Here is an 11,410-nt window from a genome sequence, read left to right on the forward strand (position 1 = left end):
TCGAGAAAGTCGGGTCCTCGATAATTTTAAAATTATATAGGCGAGAATATGCAGCAAAAATAACAATGATACATGTGTTAGATATAACATTTTATCATAAAATATAATTTGCTATATAATTTTATAATTCTCGAGAGTCCCGACAATCTGGAATTACGAGATACGTTTCCAGTATTTTCGGGTTCTCGCACAGCTCTAATCACTAATCATTTACTAATAAAATTATAATATTTCATTCCTACAAAAACATATTAAGTTCTACTTAAGAATTAGGTTTAGAAAAAAATAACTATCTTTTTATTTAAGAAAATAGTAGATCTATAAAATAAACAATTTGTGAATCCAAACGTCGAGTTTTCTTCGGTTAGCAGATTAAGTATTATCTAACATATATTGAATATATATTAATGATAAAAGAATAATCCTTTATTAATATTACATTATATACAGCATTTTAAATATAGATTGAATTGGATTGGATTAGCATGTTTTAATATTATTGCACTGAACACATTTGCGTTTTTTGTATATGTACATTTCCTATATTATTCGCGGTGTAATTATATCAGTAATGCACTTATTTCAAATGTGTCGATGGTATCGTCTACAAAAGCAATTAAAACTGGACATAACACGCGCAATCGTAGTTTCCTCCAGAGAAGTTGCCACACGAGTTAAAAATGAAGAATGATTATTGCATTAGCGACGTACGACGCGTATATTATGTCCTGCTCAAAATGATTTATTTTAATTACAAAATTATGGATGAACCGGGTTACAATATCTACAATCGTCCTTTTGATCGATCATCAAATCGATCATTCTACCCAATCATCATAATTACATACATCCAGTGATAGAATATCATGACACGATTAAATTAATTTTCAAAAGTCAATACGCAATAATAAAACCGGTGTTCGTGCTTGTGAAACCATATAGAACTATTTTGTTACTTCGCACGCTCTTCAGATATCCAAATTTTTAAACTGTAAGTTAGATCAACAAGAATCTTCTAAATTGATAGGAAGACTCTAGATATTAACAGAATCAATATTTCAGTAGCAAATATATATAAATAGACAATTTTTAATAGACAATTAAACATTCTGACGATTCCACAAAGTAGAAGCGAGTAGAATTTTGTAAAATTCACATACCGTTACCATTTATAAATCGTGCAATGAGTTCGGATATTTTTACTATGAACTGAAAATATTCCTAGTATCGTTGATCATCTTATATTAAAACGAAATGAATCGGATACGAAGATTTTAGTTTACCTCGTTTAACCAGTTTGTGAACTTTTTAGCATGTATTCGAGAAGGATCATGGATCGTTTGCTCGTCCCACTACCAACTATGATAGAGAAATGGAGGGGCATACAAAAACGACGGACAAAGGAAGACCCGAAGCAGTCATCGAATGGAGACAAGCGTATAATTCGAAGGCTACGAAGTAGAATAAGATTGTGCGCAAAGTACGACGATGCGATTATCAGCGCGAACATCGATAATATTTTTCTTAGTTCTTTTGTGTGGTTCGATATCCTGTAATGCACAGTACGAAGGTAAAAAGATGCTTTCTCTCAGGTAGCAAAACGAAAGATTAATAAGATTAGATCGATAAAAATAAAAGGATATAACAATAAAATCTTATTACATAGCGATTCACGAAAATATTCAAACATTTACCATAGAAAACTTATGAACGTATTATGCGAGTTATGCGAAACTTTTTGAGATTTCATTGTGATCAGATTTGTGACCAATCTGAAAAATATAAGAAAAATGTAAAAAAAGATATCCTCGTAAGTCTTTATTCAAACATGTTCGTTAAGTAATGTGCAAATTATGCAGTAACCTGTATAAAGTTTAATATAAAACGTGCAATAATTATTCTATAATTTCTATATGCATTCTCAGGTTCATTTCAATTTTTGCCAATATAATCATAATAGTTATATCACATTACAGTTTTAATAAAATGATAAATATTCGTGACACGTTTCTATATATATTTTCGTGAACCACTGTATGCTATTTCTACATTTTGTGCTTCAGTGATATTTATAATATAACATTTGAACGTAGAACTTTTAAGAAATGTTTAAACCGACTTATTGTTATCTTTTTGTTGTGACTGGAAGCTTAAACATCATTAACACAATGCTAGAACAGTCGCATAATTCAGAAATTTTTAACGACGATAAAGAGTCTCGAATATTAATTAAAAGCGGAAGAAGGTTCTGTTAGGTCACGAGTATAAATATACTTGTACATTTATTTGAGAAACTGTTTTAGCTGCGTATAATTACGAATAAAGATTATGAGAAAGTAAGAAGAATATGGAATAACATTTTTACGTAGCTTAGTTCTTGAAAAAATCAAGTTTGATTATTTTTAATTAACTTAATAACATATGGAAAACTTTATTCTATATTATCCTTTTATTTTTTCATAAGGAAGCATCTCATGCTCGCTTGTACATTGTTGTTCGACCGAGCCCTGTAGATAAATACAGATAATGTTGTTTATATAGATAAAGTCATTAAATTTTCTCGGACACAGACAGGATATTTTTGTCTTTTTTATCTAACATTCATAATTATTTTCAGGCGATTCATGCACTATCGATGGTACTCCAGGTATTTGTATAGTTCTCTCTCCAGAGAATTGTCCATCGGTTTATCAAGACTTATTGAAAGGGAAATCTCCACCTTCTTTATGCGGATACAAAAATTTTGATCCGATCGTGTGTTGTCCAAAAAATACACCTACAACTACTTCTCCTAATACAATCACAAGCACAACCAAAAACACAACCCCGACTACAACAGATCGAGGATCAGTCGTTACTAAAGGAGCCAAAGCCAAAGCAAGTAGGTGTTCTTCCCTAAAATTTTTTCAATTTTATTAAGGAATTAAATTTCTCATTTTCAAGAAACTCAGTTTCCTCGACTCTTTTAAAATTCATGTGTTTGTAGTGTGTGAAAAATACGCCAAATCCGTGTATCAGCTCGTACCTTCGCCAACTTTAACAATTGACAGACCATTAATCAACATATCCGTATGCGCGATTAAAACTCGTAAGCTGATCGTCGGTGGCTCAAAGGCTGAACCAAAGGAATTCCCGCATATGGCTGCGATTGGATTTGATACCGAAGATGGTATCGATTGGCAATGCGGAGGCACGCTAATTTCGGAAAGATTCGTTCTAACCGCTGCACATTGTACCTACAGTATCTACAGGTAGGAATTTCAAATTGTATTCGTGTCATCCAAGCTTCGACACCTTAAAATTCAATCTTGAACTTTCGCATGGAATAATCAAACTTGTATCTCATGAGATATCGTTAGTCTTTAATATAGTAACGAACGAATGACGGTATATCATGTACTTTAGCCCCAACAAGAAAAAGTATTAAAAACGAGAGAATAATGCGAATATCATTATGATAAAGTTATTTACGGTAGAATAAGTCAACGAGAAAATAATATATAAGGACTAATAAAATAAACAACAAAATAACTCCCAGGAATAAAATAATATGAGCATGCCATTTAATTATTAAGATGTAATTCTTTATAGAGGTAAAGCACGCTGGGTACGATTAGGTGACTTAAACCTCGAGAGAACGGATGATGATGCGAGACCGCAAAATTACCTTATTATTGAACGGATAAAATATAATAAGTACCAGAGCCGATTTGCATATCATGATATCGCGCTACTAAAATTAGAAAAAGACGTGGAATTTAACGCGTGGATAAGACCCAGTTGCTTACCGTACTCTTTACCGGATATTGGTACCGATAGTAAAGCAACTGCATCCGGATGGGGAAGAATTGATTATTGTAAGTACGATAGAGTAATTTAGTAGTAATTTAAGAAAGCCTTCATTCTGAATTCTTAGCCGTTTTATTACATCGTTAAAGGGTTAATAAAATAACGTTAGATCTTTAATTTCAATCTTTAATTCTTTCCTAGTTGAGGACCCATCAAAAGATTTATTGAAAGTTACCATTAATTTGATAGCTCAACCGGTATGCAACAGATCATTCGTGTACGAAAGTAAATTCACACATGGTATTGTGGATGAGTGGCAAATTTGTGCCGGTGAAGTCGGAAAAGACACCTGTCAGGTAAAGATATAATAAAATTATATTTCAGAAATTTATATCTAGACCGCGGATATTTATACAAATTTAAATTTTTATTTTCATCGTTAACGAAGTAAAACTTAAATAGAACCTTAAATAGATTTCTTCATCCTTTAAAAATATTTATATTTTCGATATTTCCTATATTCTTGCATATTATGTATTGCATGATATTCTATATATTTGAGCATATTTAAATTTTTCATAAATGCATAAACATTCGCAAGCTATGTATTTACAACGAATCACACAAGTATTCGTATCCTTATAATTATCGAATTCGACGATTTATTTAGACAGATAACATTTTTATTATCTTTCTTGCGAATTACAAGGGATATGACGCCTTTGGTTTGTTTTTGCCACTATATATTGCTATCTTATATTCGAAATTAGTCATTACCATATTATATATCACATTTCCGCTCCCTATTCATGATTAAGCACAAAACAGCCATCTTTTATTACCTACATTATACCATATCCTTAATACTAATTAATGACTATCTACATATATTGCCTAAATCTAAACTTGTTAACTTAGTCTATTGACTAATAATTACATAACTATAATAAACTATTATTCTACTATGCCTTCTAACCCAATTAAATCTTTAAACTTTAATATTAGCAGAACAAATTAACCATTAATTAATACTAATCAGTCTCTTCTTCGTCCTTTCGTTCCTCTCCTTTTTCTCTTTTATATTCTAACAGCTCCATCTATTTTTTTCCCACTTCTTCTTCTCCTAGAATCCTTTTAACGTGAGCTACAATATCGGTAACATCGGCAGTATCAGTTGATCGGTAACATTGGCAACACCAGTTGGTCGATAACATTGGCAACATCAGTTGGTCAATAACTTTGGCAACATCAGTTGGTCGATAACATTGGCTACATCAGTTGGTTGATAACATTCTCTTTCCTCCGCTTTCTTTCAAACCGCACAATCTACAATTTCTATCCTCCTTGCTCATTCAATATTTGCCTTTTTTCATTTCATTACCTAATCTAAACTTGGCCAGCCTCTCATCCTTTTTTCGCTCCACCCTTGTACCAAATACTTTGGAACCTACTCTCCTTTTATCCATCTATATTATTTATTATATCTTAATTTCTCAATCCTTTGCCATCTCTTTCTTTTTTAGACTTCTCTATTCGCCTTTTCTAATTCATTGTAATATCTTGTCTTCTCTTCGTCATCTACTGTGACGCTCTATATCTCTTGTTAACATACAATAAATCCTCTCATTTCCTTTTTCCATCATCCCCTTATTTTGCCGCAGCAACTTTTCCTCTATTTTCTTTCTAACATTCTTTTGGAATCTCCCCATCTTCTTTCTATCTTTACTTAATTTGCTCTCCACGCTGCCTTCCTTGCTTGTGCCCTCATCACATCCGCCTGAAGCTCTTTAATCACATACCTTGGCGTCCGTCAGTTCATCCCTAACGTTCATCACAAGAATCTTTTATGCATTCTTTCAATCTCTCTTTTCTCTTAATTCGATGATTTATTTAAATTTCAATATATCAGTTTAAAAGGCCTAATTAACTAATAACCTAATAACTAAAGGCCTAATTATTACACTATATATTCCTATTGGTAAGCACTGCACAGAATATATCGTTATAAAATGCTAATCATTTATATTCAATAATCACAAAGATACGAATACTTCTGTAACTTACTGTACGTCTATTCTACTTTACATTCTTCATAAAAATATTTATTCTATGTACAGGGTGACAGTGGGGGCCCTCTCGTCATATTCAACAATGATTACGATTGCATGTACAGCGTAATCGGTATAACAAGCATTGGAAAACCTTGTGGTCTCTCTGATCCCGGTATATATACTCGCGTTTATCATTATATTTCGTGGATAGAGGAGGAAGTTTGGCCAGACTCGTGACACAGAAGTACAATAAATACAATAATACTTTTATGTTAAATTGTCTCTATATTTTATTCTTTTATTTCGTGATTTATGCCTCACACCCCAATTTTGGGCCAAAGGTTCCCTCCGGTTCCTGAGAAGAAGTCGATTTAAAAAATTTTTCGAAAAAGTCACGTATGAGAGGAGATTTGAAAGATTTCCCGTACCATCTCCTTGCACATCATATTCTTCTAATACAAACCTTCAATTTTGAGCCCAAAATTTCTGCCGGTTCCCAACAAATATGTTCTCAAAAAATTTTCGGAAAAATATCGTGTCAGGAGGACGTTTGACGAATACTTATGTATTACAAGGAAACGTGTAAAGAGAAAACACGCGAAATAGCTCCGACAAGCTTCTCCTGCTACGACACTTTTCTGAACAAATTTTATGATTGAATTCCTGGGCAACCGGAAGGAATTTTCAGCCCAAAATTGGGAATTTTTATTATAGCCCAAAAATATGCCAAATAACATGAATATTAAAAAATTTTCAAACATGGATTTATATTTCTTTTTCCATATGCTCTTCGTATCATTTTACCTTAGGAATTTAGAATGCGATATGAAAGGCGACATTATTTGTGGATCATCTTGATAATTATATACATAAGTAATATGAATGATAAATAATATTTATTTTATATGCAACACAATAGCGGTGAGTCACTAATTATTCGTAACGACATGATCAACATGTACAATTTAATCAGAATGACAAATTTAAAGAAGCTTTGGATTGACATTACTTCCATACATTAACGTTTGTAATTATGTATCACAGATAAAGGATGTAAGGTAACCAGATTTTTAATAAATACATTCTATACATTTTAATTCTGTATTTTAGTTTTACGAATTTAATAAATTTTGTTATACATATAAAGGCCACAGGCGGTAAGTCATATTTCTTATTTTTTACACAGAGTAGTTTTAAAATTCAGTACGTCACCAATCAATTTCGTATTGATAAAATTGACTATATATTTATGTTTTATATATATATTTATTGCTTATATATTAAAGTTAGAAAAACAACAAAAGTATATTTATTGTGTTCTTCTCTTGTGATCTTCATACTGGAAGCGAAAATTTTAAAGAATATTCGGCATCGATCTTTAGACGCGCAAGCGCCAACCGGCAGATTTACCTAGTTTTCGTGACACCGTGTACGCGTGCGGTCGAAACCGAGGTGATCATCTATTTTCGTTTTCATCCAGAATTCCGAAGCTGCCGAGGTAAGGATCGTTGTTTTACAAGATTCGTGACATAATGCAGCTATTGCATGACATAAATGAGAGAACCAACATTTAACGTGAACGTATATACTATCAAAGTTAAAAACCAAAAGCACTGTGTTACTCCCAGTCTAAACGTAAATGACACCAGTACCACCTGTACCAGAGAAAAATATTCGTCAATTAAGAATTCATGATTTACATTTGTCGACACATATACAAACACAAAACACATAAAAATGTTTAAGATATGTAAATTTCGTTCTGTATCGTTAGATGGATGATATTCAATTAGGTATGTGGTATTAATATGTTTCTCATTCATATATATAATTACATATATTCAGTTGAGGTATTAAACATATCGCACATGTATTTCAGAAGTAACGCAACTCAACAAATTTTTTAGGAAAACGAGTAACTGTTTGTAGGCTTATAGAAAAATAACTAGCCCTTGTAATTCATCTTTAACGCGTGTTCTTTTAACATAGGGCTGGATTATTTGAAGTTACGACGCTTACGAAATACATATGCGATATATTAAAAAGTAATTGTATAAGCGAAAGAGATATTATGTACGTAGCACAGATTCAATGTCTGCCATTCTCGAAGCATGTGGAAATGATACTGGATCCCCCTCGATATCAAAGGCTGAGGATAATCTATCCAACAGCGACGGACCACTAATTAGAGGCTGCATTCGTCAAAATAGCTGCAGTAGCGTTCACATAAGGTATAAATGAATATTTCATATTGATAATCGAATTCGTAACTCTTATAACAACAATGATAATACTTTTAGTTCCGAAAACATTAATCGAACAACAATCGTGACATCTTATACCATGTCGGCATCCAACGAGAAGTTAATAAAACGACGGTATTGTTTGTGGACCTTAACTTTTATCCTAGCGATAATTGGACTTTGTAACCTTTTTCTCAACATCACCGTAATCGCTGTCCTACGAATCAGTCAAGGAATGGAAGCAATGGAAGTGATACCTGACGAGAATCTTGTAAAGTTTTATGGGAAAACCGACTTGGACAGGGTCAGATATTCGAGTATACCAGAAATATTCTTGTAAGATTGTAATTAACGATAAGTATTGCATTCGTAGGTATGCTTACAATCAGGTGTTTGTCAGAGTTACGGAGACGAGCCGATGGAAATATCCGGTAACGAAGCTGGTGTGCAAATACGCGTGAATGCGAATAACCATCGAACAGACGATGAAACGCTTGCTAAAGTAACAATTTTGTCGAACGGTACCACTATGTCAAAAGTAGAATCTTTCGAAGTGAAAGATCCCAGAACCGGCACTATTTATTTCACTACCGATTTTCCCAATTTCGGATTACCTGCAGGAGTGAAGAAAATCGACGTAAAAATCGCAGAAACACACAGAATCACGTCACCAGTTAACGAAAGTCTTACCGTAAATTCGGATGATCAAATTTCTATGCAAGGCGCAGAAGGCGCTAGCATGGAAAGCAAAGATATCGTCTGGAGCGCGGATACAGATATTTTTTTGAGAAGCGTCAACGGAAGCATTATCCTTGATGCCAAAGATGGTGTCTCTATCGACGTAGAAAACATACCAGTTGCACCACTGTTTCTACAAAATCCATCTGGTCATGAACAATATAAAGTTTGCATTTGCATGCCACAAGGAAAACTCTTCAAAGTAGCAGTTCGTGCTGGTGTCAGCAGTCGATCAGTAAATTGTGCTCGTATCAATCGAACTCCGGAAAACGATCCTTGCTTGCGATAGGATCGGAGCACCTAGTTTTTTACTGTAATCTCGTTAACATATCCAACACTGCCAAGTGTACGAAATTGGAAAGGCAATAGCTAATTTTCTATTTAAATTATCGAATATTAGTGAAATATTTGAAGTAAATTAAGAAAAATATGTTTCCATATGAACAAATTTAGAAAACATTGTAGGGACTTAGATTATGCATTATACTAATAATAGATAGATATAATTCGGATTTTATTTGAAATGTCATATACAAGTCCATACATTTTCATCACATAAAATTATCGGCATTAGTCGTTAATAAAAAAATCATACATTCTTGAAATTCGTATGCAATACTGAATACATTAACTTTTATATCAAATGATCTAGATCATGAATACATCATTATAGAAAATAGTACACAACCTTTGCCCTATAGTAGCAAAGACATTAAATGAAAATGCAACTACAATGAATAAAAAGCTAAGCACTCTCTGTTATCATCTCTTCATTACATTCTTCCATATCTTCTTGCTGCTCTTGTTCTGTAGGAGGTTCATATGCTTTGTCTAAAGGACTAGCAACTACACCACCTGCCCATACACTCATCTCTACAGCAAGTTTATTAGTGCCCTCAAGTAATGGCCTGTAGCCTCCATGAGCTAACACACGTAATAATGTCTGGGCTGTAAGACATACTAAATCTTGTTGTTCTAATGTCATAGCTGTATGTACACGTATATTGCCACCCTCGCATGGATCGGAAATACCTTAATGAAACCATGAAATGTTATATATAGAGTTTATAGAATATAATTCCATTAATATATAGTGAAAATACTTGTAAATATGATGTAAGCCAGAAGGCGAAAAACTAGAATTATGATAAGTAATAATACAATGAATCTTACCAGCAGATCCTGGAAGAAAGAGCCCAGAAGCAAGTAACTGAAGTACTCTTTTATATGCCTGATTTATTGGTAATGCTTGTCTACTAGGATTATTCATTATAGCATTGTGTGCCAATAAATCTAACATCCAAGGAGATAGTGGCTCTAGACCTTCAAATCTACTTCTCAAATCTCTAAGTAATCTTATTAGAACTTTTATACTAGAGTGGTGAGCATTTTCTTCAAACCACCGAGAATGTCTGATTGCAGCAAGATGGCCTTGACATATCTTTACATCTAAATGCTGGTCCGACTCTAATTTTCTCAAGTTCTGATGTAGAGTAGTGATCAATACACGAACTGTGGCTTCATTATTAGCAATATCAAAGCCACGCTCTGTGTGAGTCAGTCTGAAAATTTCTTTGGGATTAACACTCTTCAAGTCATTATTAACTTTTGTACCAAGTGCTTCAACTGCTGTCTTAGTAGGTAATGTTTTAAGAATCACAACAATATCAGCTACATTGTGACCCTTGATCATTGTTCCCTTTTTAAAGCTACCTACTTGTCTCACTTCTTCCAATTGCTATAAAACATTACTTTCATTGAATAAATAAAAATTACAAAATACGTAGTTGAATTATACAAAGAATTCATATTTACACAAGCTTCAAAACTGCCTGGAGCAACTATTAAATTATCCAGTACAGTCTGTAGTTTAGTCACTAGATTTAAAATGGAAGTTTGTTCCTTTGGTGTAGGGCACATATCTGTATTCTTTTTTAACAGTGCCATTTGAAAATCTGACTCATCTGGTGCAGGTTTAACACGTGGAAATGCAGCTTCGCACAAAGTATAATCAAATGGATGACGTGGAAGGAATTGTTTCCTAGGAAACCCCATTCCACGTCCCATACCACCTCTACCTCCTCTAATCATTCCACCTCGACCACCTCGTACCATATTATGTCTAAACATAGGAATAAAACCATTCACAAGTATTCCAGAAACATTTATTACAATATATTAACATTTTGAAAAATGTCGATTTATCGATAAGAAGTTGTTCAAGTCATTTATGGATCTACAAGTCGAATGGATAAATTAGTGTGACATAAATTAGTAACATAAATGAATTAATATAACAATTAAAATAAAAAAAATAACCTAACCACTTTTCGGTAATATAAACTAAATTCTAACTCAGCAATAATTATCTAAAGTTTGGGTTTTTATGATAGAATGTGTTACACTTACCAAAAAATAGAAATATACGTTTAAAATAATGTTATTTTACACTTTTATCAGTAAAATTTCAATTTTTCAATTAGATTAACATACGACACTTACAGTAACCGCAAACCAAGCAACATTGAATATATTGAAGTCTTCATTATAAACTTAGTATACCAAGATACTCTACTCTAATGTTATACG

General features: G+C 32.9%; 3 protein-coding genes across 6 annotated transcripts; 2 read left to right on the forward strand and 1 right to left on the reverse strand.

Annotated features, from left to right (window-relative positions):
• Window positions 1–1,410: 1,410 nt before the first annotated feature.
• Window positions 1,411–6,117, forward strand: LOC122575931 (serine protease snake-like). 2 transcript variants are annotated; one of them, XM_043745458.1, is made up of 6 exons: window positions 1,411–1,570; window positions 2,618–2,881; window positions 2,987–3,251; window positions 3,592–3,857; window positions 3,991–4,145; window positions 5,907–6,117. In XM_043745458.1, exons 1-6 carry the CDS (start codon window positions 1,489–1,491, stop codon window positions 6,075–6,077), a joined length of 1,203 nt encoding a protein of 400 aa, XP_043601393.1. In that variant the 5' UTR covers window positions 1,411–1,488; the 3' UTR covers window positions 6,078–6,117. The 2 variants fall into 2 exon arrangements, with proteins under 2 accessions (XP_043601393.1, XP_043601394.1); XM_043745459.1 differs by having other exon boundaries at window positions 4,039–4,145.
• Window positions 6,118–6,266: 149 nt separating this feature from the next.
• LOC122575934 lies at window positions 6,267–9,179 on the forward strand. The gene is made up of 4 exons (XM_043745463.1): window positions 6,267–7,633; window positions 7,927–8,071; window positions 8,141–8,387; window positions 8,457–9,179. The coding sequence occupies exons 1-4, from the start codon at window positions 7,615–7,617 to the stop codon at window positions 9,108–9,110; spliced, it is 1,065 nt and encodes a 354-aa protein (XP_043601398.1). The 5' UTR covers window positions 6,267–7,614; the 3' UTR covers window positions 9,111–9,179.
• A 139-nt stretch (window positions 9,180–9,318) lies between these two features.
• On the reverse strand, window positions 9,319–11,370 carry LOC122575932 (interleukin enhancer-binding factor 2). Of its 3 annotated transcripts, none has more exons than XM_043745462.1 (4): window positions 11,231–11,370; window positions 10,637–10,943; window positions 9,995–10,559; window positions 9,319–9,853 (listed from the first exon to the last, which is right to left on the reverse strand). In XM_043745462.1, exons 2-4 carry the CDS (start codon window positions 10,934–10,936, stop codon window positions 9,567–9,569), a joined length of 1,152 nt encoding a protein of 383 aa, XP_043601397.1. In that variant the 5' UTR covers window positions 10,937–10,943; window positions 11,231–11,370; the 3' UTR covers window positions 9,319–9,566. The 3 variants fall into 3 exon arrangements, with proteins under 3 accessions (XP_043601397.1, XP_043601395.1, XP_043601396.1); XM_043745460.1 differs by having other exon boundaries at window positions 11,324–11,343; XM_043745461.1 differs by lacking the exon at window positions 11,231–11,370 and having other exon boundaries at window positions 10,637–10,951.
• Window positions 11,371–11,410: the final 40 nt, after the last annotated feature.

This window comes from Bombus pyrosoma, linkage group LG15 (genome assembly GCF_014825855.1).
Source record: "Bombus pyrosoma isolate SC7728 linkage group LG15, ASM1482585v1, whole genome shotgun sequence".
NCBI lineage: Eukaryota > Metazoa > Arthropoda > Insecta > Hymenoptera > Apidae > Bombus > Bombus pyrosoma.

Coding starts and splice junctions, on each gene's coding strand:
- LOC122575931 (XM_043745458.1), top strand. CDS start 1,489: ATGCGATTATCAGCGCGAACATCGATAATATTTTTCTTAGTTCTTTTG. Junction 2,882..2,986: donor AGGAGCCAAAGCCAAAGCAA/GTAGGTGTTCTT, acceptor ATGTGTTTGTAG/TGTGTGAAAAATACGCCAAA. Junction 3,252..3,591: donor TGTACCTACAGTATCTACAG/GTAGGAATTTCA, acceptor AATTCTTTATAG/AGGTAAAGCACGCTGGGTAC.
- LOC122575934 (XM_043745463.1), top strand. Junction 8,072..8,140: donor TGCAGTAGCGTTCACATAAG/GTATAAATGAAT, acceptor TAATACTTTTAG/TTCCGAAAACATTAATCGAA. Junction 8,388..8,456: donor GGAAAACCGACTTGGACAGG/GTCAGATATTCG, acceptor TTGCATTCGTAG/GTATGCTTACAATCAGGTGT.
- LOC122575932 (XM_043745461.1), bottom strand. CDS start 10,951: ATGTTTAGACATAATATGGTACGAGGTGGTCGAGGTGGAATGATTAGA. Junction 10,560..10,636: donor CAGGCAGTTTTGAAGCTTGT/GTAAATATGAAT, acceptor AATGTTTTATAG/CAATTGGAAGAAGTGAGACA. Junction 9,854..9,994: donor CTTTCTTCCAGGATCTGCTG/GTAAGATTCATT, acceptor GGTTTCATTAAG/GTATTTCCGATCCATGCGAG.